This window comes from Podarcis pityusensis (assembly GCF_964106645.2).
Source record: "Podarcis pityusensis genome assembly, chromosome: 5".
In the NCBI taxonomy this organism is placed as follows: Eukaryota; Metazoa; Chordata; class Lepidosauria; order Squamata; family Lacertidae; genus Podarcis; species Podarcis pityusensis.
Window position 1 is genome coordinate 18,718,514 of NC_138032.1, and position 19,219 is coordinate 18,737,732.

Genomic DNA, 19,219 nt, shown 5'->3' on the forward strand with positions numbered 1-19,219 from the left:
AGTTCAATTCCTTTTTGAAGGTCCTCTCCGTATGTAGTCAAGAATTTGTCTCTCTCTTCCAGTGTTCTCACTTTAGCCTTTCTCCCTCTAAAGGTAAAAGATATTCCTTGGGGAAATTCCCACCTGAATGGAATTGCGTTGCTCCTTAGTAGTTTAACAAGTTCAGAATAGGCGGCTCTAAGATCAAGCAGTAGTCTTGGGATATCTTTATAAATTTCAATTCTTCTATCCAAAACCTCCAGTGATTTTACAAAATGTAGTCCCAAAATCTTATCCCTTTCCTCCTTTGATCTCAATGTTATCAAACAGTCTCTGGGCCTCTCCTTCTTTATAAATCTTCCAAGTCTGAAAGCTGACACAATTTTAAAGTCCTTTTCTTCCAAGTTCCAGAACTTGGAGAATTCTTTGGTCAAAAACTCAGTTAGATGTCCTTCTTCTGCCTCTTGTAGTGATCTAATCCTTAAGTTGTTCTCACGATTTCGCAGTTCTATCATAGAGAGATAAATCTGGTGTTCCCCGACTTGTTTAGTGAGTGGTCTTACCTCTTGCTCTAAATTTTCAAATTTTTGTCTGGTGTCCTCAGTCAATTTCCGATTTTCTGCTGAGGCCTCCGTTAACTGTCCAATTGCTAGTGCATTCTGTGCCACTTGTGTGGTTAATTTATTTAGACATTCTGTGTTTTTATCAATCTTTGCTGATTGCGCATCTGCTTTCTTGTCCAAAGCTTCCAATTTTTCAAAAATTTTGTCTAGAACAGAAACAGATGCTCCTGAGGCCATATCTTCCAATTGTAACTGCTCTACTTCGCCCTCTCCCTCCACTTCTGAGGGCAAAGTAGGCACAGATGATCTACGTGTCTGTGAGGCTGAGGTTAGAGTTGTTAAAGTTGTTTGTTTAGCTCTCCCTCTTTTTCTTGTGCCACTCATTCCAACGTTATCTATCAGTCAAGGTCACACTGAGTTATTCCCATGGGAATGGAAAGGTCCAGAGCAAGCAAACAACAAGGGAATCGAAAGTAAAAAGTACATGTAAAGTCACTGTTTTAATCCAATCCTCTAGAGGGAGCTTAATCTGTCTTTCAGAGTCTAATTTAATGTCCAAGAACCTTCAAATACAAATGTTTAGCAGAGTTTATAAATGGTCACTTTGTTACAGACAGTGCTTATTTATCTCCAAAAAGAATGTTTCAAATTTAAAAGGTCTCAATACCCTCAGATTGTTTCAAGTTCCAATATACAGTATCCAAATCTGCAGTGCTGACAGCTCCCTTAGTGCTCAGGCAGCTCCTGACTCTGGGTTTCACCTTCTAATTTGTAATCCAATAAAAGGAGGAAAGTCAAGTGCAAATAAAAATCCCAAATCTTTAGCTTAAAGTCTTTACTTTAAAATGCAAGTTCAATAGATGCTTAGATCTGTAAAACTTAGAGTCTTTCTTTCAGCCTCCACTCCTCCAGCTGATTGCTTTTTTCAAGTTCAATGGCTGCGGAAGACGGACTTCCTGCTTCCACGTCTCTCCGCTTTCAGCCAAGTTCAAGCCAATTTAAGTTTTTCTTTCAAAATCTCAAATTCAAGTGACTCAGTCTTTTACTCACAAGTTAGTTGCTTTTTCGTCCGAATCCGTAATTTAGCAGGAAAAGGGATCAGCGCTCACCGACAGTAGCAGCGCGGCTTCACTCCTCAGGCTGTGAAACAGCTCACAGCGCCGCAACCCCCCTCCGCGCTCCGGAGCCCCTTACGGGGTTCCTTCTGCACTTGGAGGGTCGCTCAAGGCGCCCACCGAGCCTCAAGACCCCAGGCTCTTGCCGCCTGGGGTTTTCCAGAGTGGGTCTCCGCTTCGCCGTAGCGGACGACCCGTTGCCTGCGGAGCCTCCTCTCCCGTTCAGAAGAGGACCGCCATTGCCGTTCGCGCCGCCCCCGGAAGTCCTCCACATTACGCTCAGATTAAAGAAGTTTTTAAAAATGATAAGAAACTAGGGTTCCAGGTGGAGAAATCGAAATTAGAAACAGAATTGCTAGAACCAAAGATTAAGGTACTTTCAAGGATGTATAACTTGCTGTTGAAATGGAATACACAAGATGAAACGGTTAAATCGGCTATGATAAGGTGGGCACAGGACATTGGGCATAATATCATGTTTGAGGACTGGGAGAGGTTGTGGAGTAATGGATTGAAATTTACTGCATGTAACGCTCTGAAAGAAAATGTAATGAAAATGATTTATAGATGGTATATGACCCCAGTCAAACTTGCAAAAATTTACCACCTGTCTGATAATAAGTGTTGGAAATGTAAAGAGTGTGAGGGAACGTTCTTCCACCTCTGGTGGACTTGCCCTAAAGTGAAGGCGTTCTGGGAAATGATTTATAATGAATTGAAAAAGGTATTTAAATATACCTTCACTAAGAAACCAGAGGCTTTCCTTTTGGGTATTGTCGGCCAAGGGGTGGCAAAGAAGGACCAGACATTTTTTATGTATGCAACAACAGCAGCAAGGATACTTCTTGCCAAACATTGGAAAACTCAAGATCTACCCACACTGGAAGAATGGCAGATACAACTGATAGACTACATGGAACTGGCTGAAATGACTGGCAGAATCCGTGATCTGGGAGAAGAGAGGATTGAGGAGGACTGGAAGAAATTTAAGAACTATTTACAAAAGTATTGTAATTTGTGTGAATGCTAAATAAGATGCTAGATTAAAATAACTGAGCACCACTAAATTTAGAAGTTTTCAAGAAAATAAGTAAGACTGTGAAAATTTAGCTCCTTTCGAGAATTATAAGATTATGAAATATAGAAGGGATATAAGAATTTAAATAAGACGATAAATTGCTGACAAAATGTTACAACGATGAAAGTGGGAGCGGGAGATGTGAGGAAGTCCAAAGAAAATGTGAAAATATGTTAAGATAAATGTTATATTGTTTATTATGTTTACTTTTATTGTAAAACCCAATAAATTGCTTTAAAAAAAACAAAAAAAACAAAATGGATACCAAGAAGGGGGGAGGCTTACCTTACTCACCTCCACTGACTAATGAAAATTATTCCTCATGGTCTGTAAAGATGAAAGCCCTGCTTCAGAATCAGAGGATTTTTGGGGTGATTGATAACCCCATCCCTGCTGCACCAACGCCAGGTTGGAATTCACAGAATGTGAGAGCCAGGACGGCCATAATTCTGTGTATCTCAGATGATCAGCTCGTGCATATTCAGGATTTGGAATACGCGCGTGAGATTTGGCAAACGCTGCGTAGAATACATCAAAGAGATGCTGGTTCTTCAGCGTTGCTGCATTTTGAAAAGCTAACCAATCTAAGGCTAGCGCCTGATGGAGATGTACAAGCGCATCTGACAGAGATGAAATTCTTACGCCAGCAGATGGCGGAACGCAATTTCCCTCTACAGGAAGAGATATTCTGCTTCATGATTATTAACAGCCTTAATCGGACTTATAAAACGGTTGCAAGTCAGCTTGGTTCTCTACCTGCCGCAGATCTTTCGACGGAGAGAATTTGTGCCGTGATTCTCAATGAGAAAGACAGACTTGCTGCTGCACTTCCGGTCAGTGCCAGCAGCAATGGCGGACCTCCTTTGATGTTCGGAGGGGGTAGCCCAGTGGGAGATCGGGTCCTGTGCGCTCCGGCGAAGCGGGGACCCTTAGAAATCGCAGGCGCGGACGCCTGCGAACGTGGAGGCTCGGCGGGCACCTTGAAGCGCCCCCCCAACCTGAAAGGAAGCCTTTTCGAGGCTTCGGAAGGGAGCGGGGGAGAAGCGCGGTGCTGCGAGCGGATCGCTGCTCTCACTGAGCGAAGCCGCGTTGCCGTTGCTGGAGAGCGCTGACTTATTCCTGGGACATTCGGACTCAAAAACTAACCGTGAGTAGAAGAATTGGATAAAAGAGCAAGATTTGGATTAATTTGGAACTTTGGCGAAAAAGCGGAAGAGTTTAAAGCCTTTTAAAAATGTCTGAATTGGCTACCGCGGTGGAAGCGTAAACAGGAAGTCCGCTTCACTGCACTGTATAAAGAACAAAGCAAAGAGATTTGGAGCTAAACGTGGGAGCTGAATTGAAATAAGTGTTTCTTTCTGACCTGGAAACTTTGGAGGGATCTACCCTTAAGAGAGTTAAGGGAAAGACTTTTGATTCTACTGGACTGTTTAAATTGAAGGATTAAATGAGTGATCTGTCACTCAGCTGTCAAAGCTGTCAAAGCTGTTAAAGCTGTTTGCTGGCTGCTAAGGAGATACATAGTGGCCAATTTTACTGGGAAAGGATTGGAAAGGACTGGAAAGTTATATTGTGTCTTTAACTTTTGACTCTTTTTTACTCAGTATCTTTCCCCTGTTGTTTCCAAAAGACAGTAACTTGCTAGGTGGTAACAGTGTCCATCTAGAGGGACTCTCTGCAATTGCAGGAAAGGAAAGGAATTTTCCATTTATAAACAGAAATATCAGACGTGGGAAAGGAATTTGACCTTCACTCTGTTATGGCTGATGGTCATAAAGACCAGTCAACTTTGAGATCAGGGAAACCTTGGACACATAGAAGGCAATCATCTGCTGGTTTGCCCGCCTCGGCAATACAACCTAAGTCTGGTGGAATGTCTGAGGAACTTTTAGCCAGTGCTCTGACTAAGATTAATGAATCAATACAGCAGCTAAGTACAAAAGTGGGGGAAACGAATAGGAAGGTGGAAGAGACCAATCAGAAAGTGGATATTGCAAACAGGAAAATTGACTTAAACACAGAAACTGTTGGGAAAAAGCACCAAGGCAAAAGCCAGCTCCAGATGGCTGGAATGCAAAACAGGATGTTATGGTTTACAGATGTACTGTTGGAGAAAAGGTGGAGCCTATTCTCTGTACTGAGCACCGGATGTTAGCTCAGTGTGTCATATGACCTGTACTGGAAGTACAGGGGAGGAGTGTGAGACTCTTCTAATGGAGACTGAAGGGTGCAGTCACATTTCTATGTACTGTTGAGTGACAGGAATAAAACATGTAGAAACAACTCCTGTCTGTCTCATTTCCCCTCCCTGGGAGAATGCAGGGAGGGAGAGAGAAGCAGAGAAGCAGAGGGTGTGTTTTCCTCACATCTAATGAGGGAAATCGCCGGGTTTGTTTACCTAGCCTGCCGGGGTCGCAGACGGATGGTAAACACAGTATCTCGCTCAATTGCCTCGGGGGAGGCCAGGTACCTCTGCCTGTGAGCTGAAGATACTAACATATGGCAGCCTTCGGATGGTTACGATTCATCGGACATCTGCATGAGAGGCTGGTGGATTGTCCTCCTCTGCTCCAAGGAGGAAGAGAAGCGTCTGAAAGAAGCCAGAGGCTCAACAGACAGCTGGTGGAAAGAAGAGGTGTTTTCCAGAGCAACAAAGTTCAAGGTATGCTGCATTTCGGGCTAAAAGTGTGAACGCAGGTTGATTAATTCCCTGGTTCACGGAGCTGCGTTTTGGAAAAACAAAAGCTCCGGGAGAAGAGGCCTGCAGCTTAAAGGCTGAAGCCTGCATTCCACAAATTCTTGTGGTTGATAAACTGTCCTATTGAAATGCATTGTTGCTAGGTAACGGAAAGTTGGAAAGTTACTGGCAAAGGGGCTGGACTGTGAGTGTGAGCCTGGGAAAGCGAAACAAAATCAGAGAATGTTTTGGCTACAAGTTTACGTGCCCTTGGAAGGGACTTTCCATAGCAGCCAGAGTTTAGCTGCCAGGTGCAAAAGAGCGTAAACAGCTTGCAGTTTGCCAGACTGAGAAAGGAAAAAAACAACTGTTGGATTTTACAGTTTGTTTGAGAGTGTGGGCTGGAAAGCTGAAGAGGCTTGGCTTCAAGATGGATGCCAAGAAAGGAGCTTTGCCTTACCCACCTCCCTTAACCAGAGACAGTTATTCATCATGGTCTGGATGGATAACTACCCCAGAAGGGGTGAGCCAAGATGATGCTGGCCAAGTTCCTAAGAGCTCAACGAAAGCTGAGGAGAGCTTTGACCCCAGAGGGGAGAGTGCAGGAACTGTGGCTGTTGGAACTGTTGGTGTTCCTGAACAAGGTGCAATGGGTGTTGCTGACAGGGGGAGGGAAGAACAGAGTTCAAATCTCCCCACTGATGATGCTACTGGGGAGCATGGTGTAGCATTGAGTGCTGTCCGATGCTACAATTGTGGACAGACTGGGCATCTACAGCGAAACTGTAAGAAGCCGCGCCAGTCAAGAGGAGCCAAGCCTCCAGCTCACACTGTCAAACAAGCTGTAAAATCCAACAGTTGTTTTTTCCTTTCTCAGTCAGTTTCTAGAGAGTGCTCCAGAGCAAGAGCAGGTTGTAGAACAAACATTTCCCACAGGTGGCAATTCAGATGATGATGATGATGATGATTTTTCTGATGTCACAGATTACAGTGGTACTGACGATGACACTGATAGCTCAGAGAGTTCAGTTGTAACAGTCATTGAGAGAAAATCTCACACAATGGATAGACCTTCACAGGTGAAGGAAGAACCACTGTTTACTATTGGAACTGGTTCTCCAAAGAGTCCAAAGGCTGAACCAGTGAGCAGAGAGGATCAGAACCTCAAACGCAGGTCTGGGAGAGTCATAAAGGGTGTACCATCAAAGAGGTACTCAAAAGAGTTTGCTAACTTAGCTGTTGCATGTGTTGCTATTGTTAACAACTCAAAGCAGGTTAAAGCAGTGTCTAAGTCAGAGACAAAGACACAACAGAGAGTAGCTAGCCAAGGTAATGCAGAAGCACTCATTCCTTGGAAGCCAGACAACCAGAGAGGTACACTGGTGAAACCAGTGGTGGGGAGTTCCAAGGGTGGAACTGAAACAACAGGGGACTGTTATATGTATAACAACTGTTTGTTCTCTTCTCTGGATCATGTTTTGCCAATTGCTGCTTTTGGGGGAGGATGTTGGGAAAAAGCACCAAGGCAAAAGCCAGCTCCAGATGGCTGGAATGCAAAACAGGATGTTATGGTTTACAGATGTACTGTTGGAGAAAAGGTGGAGCCTATTCTCTGTACTGAGCACCGGATGTTAGCTCAGTGTGTCATATGACCTGTACTGGAAGTACAGGGGAGGAGTGTGAGACTCTTCTAATGGAGACTGAAGGGTGCAGTCACATTTCTATGTACTGTTGAGTGACAGGAATAAAACATGTAGAAACAACTCCTGTCTGTCTCATTTCCCCTCCCTGGGAGAATGCAGGGAGGGAGAGAGAAGCAGAGAAGCAGAGGGTGTGTTTTCCTCACATCTAATGAGGGAAATCGCCGGGTTTGTTTACCTAGCCTGCCGGGGTCGCAGACGGATGGTAAACACAGTATCTCGCTCAATTGCCTCGGGGGAGGCCAGGTACCTCTGCCTGTGAGCTGAAGATACTAACAGAAACATTAGGTAATTTGGAGAAAAAAGTAAACAGCAATACGGAATCTATTCAGAAATTGTTGCAAGACTCAAAGTCTATACAGGAAAAAACGGCTGCTGTAGAATTTAAATTGGGGCAATTGGAAACTGAAAAAGTACCAGACTTACAGAAAGAGATTGCAGAACATAAGTTAACGTTATCTATGATTGACTTGAAAGACAAACAAACGAATCTTAGAATCAGAGCTGTTCCTGAGTTGGAGAAAGGTACCTTGATAGACTTTTTGACCCAAGAATTTTTGGACTTTTGGAAATCGGAATTGAAACAAGAGGATTTTAAGATTGTGAGGGCTTTTCGATTGGGGAAAGGAGGAAGAAAGATTAAAATAAGGGACTGTTTGATTACTCTTCGATCCAAAGAAGAAAGGGACAAAATTTTGGGTTTACACTACGAAAAACCCTTGACAATTATACAATCAAAAGTGGAAATTTTCAAAGACATACCAAAACACCTTCTTGATTTAAGAAAGGACTTTGGAGACCTGGTGGACTTGTTGAGAAAAAACAAAATTCTCTTTAGGTGGGAATTTCCCCAAGGTTTATCCTTTAGCTTCAAAGGAAGAAAGACCAAGATCAGATCAGTGGAGGAAAAGAACAAGTTTCTGAGTGCATACGAAGAAGATTTACTGAAAGGATTGGGAAAAGACATTGTGATACCGGACAAGAGTCTGCAAGAAAAAGGGAAACCAACGCCACCGACAGATATAGACAATCTTCTTGGGGCTGTTGGAGGAGAAGGAGAGTAGATACAAAATGACACTACAAATTTTAAGCTGGAATATTAATGGCCTAAATTCGTTGGCAAAAAGGGGGAGAGTATTTCATACACTGAAAAAAGAACATTTGGACTTGATTTGTTTACAAGAGACTCATGTGACAAGGCTACATCGGAAAATCCTGATAAATAAAAGATTGGGAGAGGAATTTATTTCATCGGACAATGTAAAAAAAAGAGGGGTAGTACTTTATGCGAAGGAAAGCCTGTCACCAAAATTTATATTTAAAGATGATCAAGGACGATATATAGCAATTGAAATTCAATTCCAAGGACAGAAATTTTTGATAATAGGCGTATACGCACCAAATGAGGGAAAATCAGAATTCTTCAAGAAACTGCATGAAACTCTCCTGGACTTTTTGGATTACAACATTATTTTGATGGGAGATCTGAATGGAGTAGTGTCTACAAATATGGACAAAGCCCAAAGACAAATAGTGACAAAAGATGGAAGACTGCCAAGGACATTTTTTGAAATGACTGACAATATGGATCTTGTAGATATTTGGCGAATAAAGAACCCCTTGGAAAGAGAAGGAACCTTCTTCTCTGAAGCAAACATGACATGGACAAGAATAGACCAAATCTGGACAACTAGAGGACTGGCCCCTAAAATTAAAAAAGCGGTGATTTGCCCAAAAATTTGCTCTGACCATAATCCAGTAAAGATTGAAATGATATCAACGCCAATTGGGGCCTTTAGATGGAGGATGAATGACTCCTTATTTAGGAATGAGGAAATTATTAAAAAGGCTCAGAAGAATTTGAGAGACTATTTTGAGATAAATTTGAATACTATGACAGAAAAAAGAGTGATTTGGGATGCCAGCAAAGCGGTCATGAGAGGATTTTTGATACAACAAAATGCAATTAGGAAAAGATATCAAAATGAGAAGAGAGAAAAAATCTTGGAAAAAATTAAAGATGGAGAAAAAAGACTGAGAGCGAAACCGAACTCACAGGAGATTTTAAAAGAGATAAAGCTATATCAAGTACAATATATGAAATTGATGAATCAGGAGATAGAATGGAAGATCAAACAGATGAAACAAAAGACTTTTGAATCGGCAAATAAATGTGGGAAGTTATTGGCCTGGCAAATGAAAAAAAGACAAAAGCTGAATACGATTACGAACTTGGTTGTAGAAGGGAAGAATATACAGAATCCTGGAGAGATTCGGAAGTGCTTTCAGAAGTACTTTAAACAGTTATATACGCAGGAGACTCAGAAAGAACTAGACATTGACCGATTTCTGGAAAATAATGGATTACAAAAAATATCTCAAGATAGTAAATCAATATTGAACTCTACAATATCTGACCAAGAAGTGGAAGGAGCCATTCAGAATATGAAATTGGGCAAATCTCCAGGGCCGGATGGACTAACTGCAAAGTACTATAAAACTCTGAAAGAATGGCTACTGCAACCGTTGAAAGAACTTTGCAATGAAATACTACGGGGAGGAAAAGCACCCGAGTCATGGAAAGAAGCATATATTACACTTATACCAAAAACCAAAGGGGAGAAGACACAGATGAACTACCGTCCCATATCCCTACTAAATGTGGATTACAAAATTTTTGCCGAAATTATGGCTAAAAGATTAAAAAATGTATTGGTAAAAGAGATTCATAAAGACCAGGCGGGCTTTCTCCCTGGGAGACATTTGTCAGACAATACTAGGAACATCATTGATATTTTGGAAAAATTGCAAGTTAATATCAATACTAAAGCTGTTTTAATATTTGTAGATGCAGAGAAAGCGTTTGACAATATTTCTTGGAGTTTTATGAAGAAAACTTGCAGGGGATGGGGGTAGGTCAAAGTTTCGAAAATGGTATAAGTGCAATTTATTCGGAACAAAAAGCTAAGCTTATTGTGAACAATGTAGTTACAGAAGAATTTAAGATAGAGAAAGGAACAAGACAGGGTTGCCCAATCTCCCCATTGCTTTTTATATCGGTCCTCGAGGTTTTGCTCAATATGATTAGAAAAGACCAATTGGTTAAAGGTATACAACTCGGAGCTAAACAGTACAAATTGAAAGCTTTTGCCGATGATTTAGTTTTGACATTACAGGAGCCAGAAGCTAGTACAAAAAGAGTGTTACAATCAATCCAAGAATTTGGTCAAGTAGCAGGTTTTAAATTAAACAAGATGAAAACCAAGGTATTAGAGAAAAATCTTACAGAGATAGAGAAGGAGAGGTTTCAGAAAGAGACAGGATTAACAATTGTTAATAAAGTGAAATATTTAGGGGTAAATATGACTGCCAAAAATGTGAATCTGTTTAAAGATAATTATGAAAAATGTTGGTCAGAGGTGAAGAAGGATTTAGAAATATGGTCAAAATCGAAGTTATCATTGTTAGGCCGAATTGCAGCGATAAAGATGAATGTATTGCCTAGAATGTTGTTTTTGTTTCAAACATTACAAATTGTGGACAAAATGGACTGTTTCAAGAGGTGGCAAAGAGACATTTCCAAATTTATCTGGCAGGGCAAAAAACCTAGAATAAAATTTAAGATATTAACAGATGCGAAGGAAAGAGGGGGATTTGCCCTGCCAGATCTTAAACTTTACTATGAATCAGCCGCTTTTTGCTGGCTGAAAGATTGGCTACTTCTTGAAAATGTGGACATTTTGGATCTAGAAGGTTTTGATAATGTCTTTGGATGGCATGCATATCTATGGTATGACAAAGTTAAAGCGCATAAGGCCTTTAAGAATCATATTGTCAGGAAAGCATTGTTTAATGTTTGGGTGAGATATAAGGATTTGTTGGAAAGTAAAACACCAAGGTGGCTGTCACCAATGGAGGCAAAGGCATTGAAAAAAACTAATATGGAGATAAACTGGCCAAAATATTGTGAAATTTTAGAACAAGTTGGTGATAAACTAAAATTGCAGAGCTTCGACAAATTAAAAACTAAAGTTCGAGATTGGCTGCATTATTATCAAATAAGGGAGGTTTTTAATTTAGACAAAAAGATTGGTTTCCAGGAGGAAAAATCTAAACTGGAAACGGAATTGTTAGAGCCTAAAACTAAAAATCTGTCAAGAATGTATAATTTGCTGTTGAAATGGAATACACAGGATGAAATGGTCAAATCTGCTATGATTAAATGGGCGCAAGATGTTGGGCATAACATTATGTTTGCTGACTGGGAACGGTTATGGACCACAGGTATGAAATTTACGGCCTGTAACGCCTTAAGAGAAAATATAATGAAAATGATTTACAGGTGGTACTTAACCCCAGTCAAGCTAGCAAAAATTTATCATCTGCCTGATAATAAATGTTGGAAATGTAAAGAAAATGAAGGTACTTTCTTCCACCTTTGGTGGACGTGCCCAAAGATCAAGGCCTTCTGGGAAATGATATATAATGAATTAAAAAAGGTATTGAAATATACTTTCTTGAAGAAACCAGAGGCCTTCCTCTTGGGCATGGTCGGTCAATTGGTGCGAAGGGAAGACAGGAATTTTTTTATGTATGCGACAGCAGCAGCAAGAATACTCATTGGGAAATACTGGAAGACACAAGAATTGCCTACCCGAGAAGAATGGCAGAGAAAAGTGATAGACTATATGGAACTGACTGAGATGACCGGCAGAATTCGAGATCAAGAAGAAGGGTCGATGGAAGAAGATTGGAAAAAATTTAAAACATATCTTCAGAAATACTGTAATATAAAAGAATGTTAGAAAAGGTTGGAGAAGAATATTAGACCGTATTGGCAGACAGAGTATAATGGAATAAGTAAATATGAAGTGTAAAATAAAAGATAGAGGAGAATTAAATATTTTTGAATGTTAAAATAAGCAAATGAAAAGAAGGTTAGAAGGATTTGCTGGAGATACGATTTGAATTAGAATACAAAGCAGAGAAGTGAGAGGAAGTCACGGAAATAAGTAAATGGGAAAACGGTTTTAATGGTTTAAGTTGAATTTTTCTTTTGTTATTTTTTACTGTGATTTTCTGTCTTGTGTATTTTTCTTTGTATTGTGTGTTTTTCTTGTAGGATGTATGTGATTTGTTTTTCTTTTTTTACTTTTTTTTCCCTGTAATCTTAAAATTTGAATAAATATTTTTTTTAAAAAAAAGACAGACTTGCTGCAATAGATGTCAAAGACAGGGGGAGAGAAACTCGGAGTTCTGACACCCCCACTGCTATTGCTAGTGAAGAACAGGCTGTTGCTTTGAACGTTGTCCGTTGTTTCAATTGTGGACAGACTGGGCATCTTCAGCGGAATTGTAAGAAGCCACGTCAACAGAAAGGAGCTAAGGGGAGCTCTGCAAAGCCTGAGGCATCAGGCAAAAGTCGTACCAAGTCCCAGATGAAACCTGCGAAGGCATTGCTGTCAACAAAAGCCGCATTTTCAATGGAGAACGCTTTTATTTTGGACACTGGAGCGACGCAACACATGACGTCGCGGCAAGATCTGTTTTCAACGTTTAAGAAGCAAAGCTTCACTGTGAAACAAGCCAATGGTCAGGAGCTGGAAGCGACCGGGTTTGGAACTGTGTATCTTGAGAGTCTGAACTTGACTATTAACAATGTGTATTTGGTTCCTGATTTAAAGTTCAATCTGCTGAGTGTTTCGCAGATCACAAAGAAAGGACTGACTTTGTCCTATGATAGAGAAAGCTGCAAAATCTTCAAAGATGAAGAGCTGTATCTTTCTGCCAGAGAGAAAAATGGACTGTATTTGTTGACTTTTGATCAAAGTGATTGCATAAATTGTAATGAATCTGATTCTAACATGATTTCTCTCGCACGTGTGTCGAAAAACGTCCAGAAGACGACAAAAGTAACCAAAGCTTTTCAGCGAGTGTATGCTGATGTGATTGGTCCTCTAGCACATTGCCTCTAGAGGCAATGCAAGATATTATCTTGTGTGTGTGGATTATTTCTCTCATTATGTATGGGTATATATATTGCAGAAACCACAAGAAGCCTTAGAAAGGTTTAAAGAGTTTTGTAACAAGGTTAAGAATGTTCATGATGCTAACATTGATTGTCTTTTCACAGATGTAAAGCCAGTTTTTCTTTTGCAGGATTTTCAGGATTTCCTGGATAAGAATGGGATAAGGCACAAGACTGCTGTTTCTGCAGAAGCATGGAACAGAAGTATCTGTGTGCAAGTGAACAAAGAATTGCAAAATGGCATGAAGGCGCAATTGCTGAGTTCACATTTGCCACATGAGTATTGGGCGGAATCGTTAATGTGTTTTTGTTACAGTTGGGTGAGAAAAGTTTCAAAAGGTTTAGGATGTTCTCCTTTTGAGAAGCTATTCCACAGAAAACCTTCTGTTGCCCATTTTAAGGTTTTTGGGTCTCATGTGAAGACTGAAGCTCCAGGTGGAGTAAAGAATGCTAGCGGCATTTTTGTGGGTTATGGAAAGGGTCTCTACAGAGTAATTTTGTCTGAATCTGGTCAGGTGGTTCTCACAAAATTTCTAGAGAGTGCTCCTGAACAGGAGAGAGTAATTGTTCACACATTTCCCACTGAGGACGATTCAGATGATGATGATGATTTTACTGATTACAGTGGTACTGAGAATGACAGTGATAACTCAGAGAGCTCAGTTGACACAGTCATTGAGAGGAAATCTCACACAATGGATAGACCTTCACAGGTGAAGGATGAACCACTGTTTACTATTGGAACTGGTTCTCCAAAGAGTCCTGAGACAACCAGTGAGCAGAGAGGATCAGCACCTCATGCGCAGGTCCGAGAGAGTTACAAAGGGTGTACCACCCAAGAGGTATCCAAAAGAGTTTGCTAACTCAGCTGTAGCATGTGTTACTATTGTTGACAACTCAAGACAGGTTGAAGCTGTGTCTAAGTCAGAGACAAAGACACAACAGAGAGTTGCTAAGCGTAACACTACATTCCCTAGCCAAGGTAATGCAGATGCACTCATTCCTTGGAAGACAGACAACCAGAGAGGTACACTGGGGAAACCAGTGGCGGGTAGTTCCAAGGGTGGAACTGAAACAACAGGCGAGTGTTATATGTATAACAACTGTTTGTTTTCTTCTCTGGATCACGCTTTGCTCGCAGCGCACATTGATTCATATGGGGGAGTATGTTACGATATAGAAGCAATGCGGCCGCGAGCTGGTAGCTTGAAAGCAAAACATAATGGGAATGTTGGGACTGTTCCATGGGAAACAGAGGGACAGTTAATTCACAGTGCAGAGGGCACCGGAATTAGCTCAGAGTGTAATATGAGCTGTACAGGAAGTACAGGAGGAGTGTGTCTCTCGACTGCAGGAGCTTGAAGAGAGCAGACATGATTTTTGTAACGCTGCAAAGACAGAAATAAAGGAATGTAAATACGTTTCTGTCTATCTCTCTCCCCTGCCCAGGGGGGGCAGGAAAGAGGGGGTGTGTTCTTCTCACGCTGAGAAGGATTGCCTATCACGACCTAGCCTGTATCCTGCTGGGGAATGCAGACAGGGAGGTCAACAGGAGATCAAGCCGGGTGCCTGGAGAGTGGCCAGTTTCTCCTGATAAAGGCTTGAATCCCAACAGGCCCTAGGCAGAATGCCCCCGTGTGGACCTCGGCTCTCCTGGATCTCCTCGGCTCTCCTGGATCTCCTCGGCTCTCTCTCTCTGATCACGCACTAGTTGCAGCAATTGGAATAATTAATTACAAAAGAAGCAAATGCACATATTTCAAGTGAAGAAGGGGAGTGAAGTCTGCTAATTTAAGTGACCTCTGCGAAAGAAGACGACGGGTTGGAGAAACAGGAATATTTTACGATGAAGATACACCAAAGGCTGGGTATGTTGACAACAACGGGACTGAATGGGGGGGGGGGGACCTTTTTTACTTTCCTTCTATGTGATTTACAAGAACCCCTGCTCATTAGAATCGTCGGTTGAACTGACCCAAGCAGGATGATTAAGGTCTGTGTGGAGATAAACTTTAACCAAAAGTATGCTTTATGGAGATCGAGAAGCAATAAGAGCTTTTGGGAATGGCGCAGCAATTAATTCGGAGTTGCCATCTTGCCAAAGGATTTATAGCCGGGAGGAAGAACGGACTTGTTTTCAGACTGCATTCCTAGTGAATCTCCTCAGAGGTTTTGAGAAAGGAGGCAGATTGGTGAAGATTAATGACGCTAAGACTGTTTTGATGTATGGAAGTGATGTTATATGGAAAACGTCTGGATATGGCTACGGGGGGGGGGGGGGAATCCACGCAGGATTACAAACTGTTCTAACTAGCTTGCGGAGATTATCAGAGGTCACAAAGAGAAAGGAAAAATATATGAAAATAACAACAAGAGATGTGGAAAAACATTAAGAAAGGACTGGATAGTACTGTGAACATCATAAGATTAGATTTGTGGACATTAAAACAGCAGTAAGAAGCAAGAAGTTGATTGGATCCCCTTCGAAACTTGAAATATGGGTACCCCCAACAAAAAATTAAAATTCGGCTGTGTAATTTGGAATTTATGTAATTTGGTTTGATTTGATGTGATTGGTCGGTTAATAAAAAATTATTCTTAAAAAAAAGAGAAAAAGGAACCTCGGAAGCCATTCGACTTCCAAGGCATGTTCAAAAATTGAAACATTTACTTCTGGGTTTTCGGCGTTCAGCTTCCAAAATGTTTAGCAGCTGAGATGTTCAAAAACCAAGGTTCCACTGTAGTTCATTTACTTTTAAATAGGTGGAATATTCATAAAGTTGGGGGGAGTTGAATTGTCAAGTGCCAGAATCACAAGATAATATTACTATTACTACTACTACTGATACATTTATATCTGACTGAGGGATGCGGGTGGCACTGTGGTCTAAACCACTGAGCCACTTGGGCTTGCCGATCAGAATGTCGGCAGTTCAAATCCCCGCAACGGGGTGATCTCCCATTGCTCTGTCCCTGCTCCTGCCAACCTAGCAGCTCGAAAGCACACCAGTGCAAGTAGATAAATAGGTACCGCTGCAGTGGGAAGGTAAATGGCATTTCCGTGCACTCTGATTTCCATCACGGTGTCCTGTTGCACCAGAAGTGGTTTAGTCATGCTGGCCACATGACCCGGAAAGCTGTCTCTGGACAAACACTGGCTTTCTCATCCTGAAAGCGAAATGATCACTGCAACCCCATAGTCACCTTTGACTGAACTTAAGGGTTTTTTACCTATAGATGATAGATAGATAGATGATAGATAGATGATAGATAGATAGATAGATAGATGATAGAGATAAATAGAAGCAATCAAACCTGAAATTTAGGGGGATCCCTGAGGAACCAAACGAAAATATAAGATCTAAATTGGTTAGAGAATTGGCAGTTTGGCTAGATATGAAGGATATGAAGGAAGAAGACATAGGATACTCAGTAGCAAATATTTTCCGGATAAAAACAAAATCAGCCAAAGCCAGAGGGAAGAAACTGCCAGGAGATGTCCTGGTCATGTTTAACTCTCTGGATATGAGAAATGAAGTACTAAAGTTAAACTACAATCAAAAACTATGTATTGAGGAAATAAAAAAATTCCTTCCTGTAGCACCTTAAAGACCAACTAAGTTAGTTCTTGGTATAAGCTTTCGTGTGCATGCACACTTCTTCAGATACACTGAAACAGAAGTTACCAGATCCTTCTATATATTGAGAAGGTGGGGAGGGGTATTACTTAGAAGGGTGGTGGGAATCGGAGATTGGCAGATAGCTGAGATGAGCCTGTTGACGACTCTTAACGACTGTAATAGGTCTTACAGGAAAAGGCAAGGGGTGAGAAGGTGAGAAATGGCTTAGTCATGTATAATGAGATCAACATCCCACACAACGATGGTTTACAAGCTATAAGGAACACCATTTCAGATAAAACCACAGCGGACCTTGCCACCAAACTCTGCCAATTTGTCCTTACCCACAACAACTTCAAATTCGGTGATGACCTGTTCCTTCAGATCAGCGGCACAGCAATGGGCACCCGCATGGCCCCACAGTATGCCAACATCTTCAAGGCAGATTTAGAACAACGTTTCCTAAACTCCTACCCACTCAAACCTCTCTTGTACCTACGATACATTGACGATATTTTTATCATCTGGACACATGGTCAACAGACCCTGGACACCTTTCACCAGAAATTCAATGATTTTCACCCCACAATCAACCTTACAATGAATCAATCTATGCAAGAAATACATTTTTTGGACACTACTATAAAAATACAGGATGGACACATAAACACCACCTTATACCGTAAACCAACTGACCGACAAACATATCTACATGCCTCTAGCTACCATCCCAAACATACCAAACAGTCCATTGTATATAGCCAGGCACTACGTTACAGCCGCATCTGTTCCAATTCTACAGACAGAGACTCTCACCTAAGAGATCTACAGCAAACCTTCTCAGAACTAAAATACCCAGCAGATGAAGTTAGACAACAGATCAACAGAGCCAGACTGATACCCAGAGAGAACTTGCTGCAAGACAGACCCAAAAAAGAAAATAACAGAACTCCACTAGTCATCACATACAGCTCCCAAGTTAAAACAGTTCAACGCATCATCAGAGATCTACAACCTCTCCTGGACAATGACAGTTCTCTTTCTCAAGCTCTGGGAGGAAGACCTTTCATTGCCTACAGACAGCCACCCAATCTTAAACAACTCCTAACCCACAATAATACTACAACCAGACTTAACACGGACACTGGCACCAGAGCCTGCAATAAACCCAGATGCCAACTTTGCTGCCACATACACCCGGACAACACCATTACTGGCCCCAACAACATCACACATACCATCTCGGGACTATTTAATTGCTCATCGTCTAACATTGTGTATGCCATCAAATGCCAACAGTGTCCTTCAGCTCTCTATATTGGACAAACAGGCCAAACCTTACGCCAAAGAATAAACGGACATAAATCTGACATCAAGAATCACAAAACAGAGAAACCAGTAGGAGAACACTTCAATCTCCCAGGACATTCTATACAAGATCTCAAAGTAGCTGTTTTACTACAAAGGAATTTCAGAAATAGACTGGAAAGAGAAGCTGCTGAATTACAACTCATTACCAAACTTAAAACAATAGAGAAACCTGGTCTGAACAGAGACATCGGATTCTTATCTCATTATACATGACTAAGCCATTTCTCACCTTCTCACCCCTTGCCTTTTCCTGTAAGACCTATTACAGTCGTTAAGAGTCGTCAACAGGCTCATCTCAGCTATCTGCCAATCTCCGATTCCCACCACCCTTCTAAGTAATACCCCTCCCCACCTTCTCAATATATAGAAGGATCTGGTAACTTCTGTTTCAGTGTATCTGAAGAAGTGTGCATGCACACGAAAGCTTATACCAAGAACTAACTTAGTTGGTCTTTAAGGTGCTACAGGAAGGAATTTTTTTATTTCGACTATGGCAGACCAACACGGCTACCCATCTGTATATGTATTGAGGGAAAGCCAATTATTATATTTAAAGAGATTCCTTCGAGATTTCTTCGTAAGAGAGACGTCTATAAAAAACTAACCAATCAGTTAAAGAAGAACGGGATCCAATATAGATGGGAATTCCCGGAAGGGATTTCATTTTATTTCAAGGAAAAAAGATTCAAATTATCCAGCTCTCTGGAATTGGAAAAAATTGCAAGAAGATATGAGAAGGAACTGGGAAGGGTGGGAGGGTGGGAACCAGAAGGGGAGCAGATGGGGAAAGAGAGGGGTGGAGGTGAAGGAAGTGGAGAGGGAGAAGAGGAGATAAACCTAGGTGAAGAAAAAGAAGAGGAAGAGACAGATAACAAGGAACAGTGGATTTAATTTAGATTCGACTACTTACTGATTGTATATTAAAAATGACTTTAAAAATAACCTCGTGGAATGTGAATGGGCTCAACAATAAAAATAAAAGGAATCAAATTGCTCATGTATTGCTTAAAAAGAACCTTGACATAATCTGTCTACAAGAGACTCATGTAACAAGAAAACATAAAATAATTTTAAGTAATAAGAGATTA

The 19,219-nt window shown here is 41.2% G+C and overlaps 1 protein-coding gene across 1 annotated transcript in view; it reads left to right on the plus strand.

Moving 5' to 3' along the window:
- LOC308477634 (uncharacterized protein) overlaps positions 1–19,219 on the plus strand; it is a gene marked incomplete at both ends in the record, with an annotated part of 172,044 nt that overhangs the window by 149,196 nt on the left and 3,629 nt on the right. Inside the window, one exon of the mRNA XM_081006365.1 lies at positions 6,324–6,887. Coding sequence (XP_080862491.1) covers positions 6,324–6,887 — 564 coding nt within the window. The remainder of the gene's footprint in view (positions 1–6,323; positions 6,888–19,219) is intronic.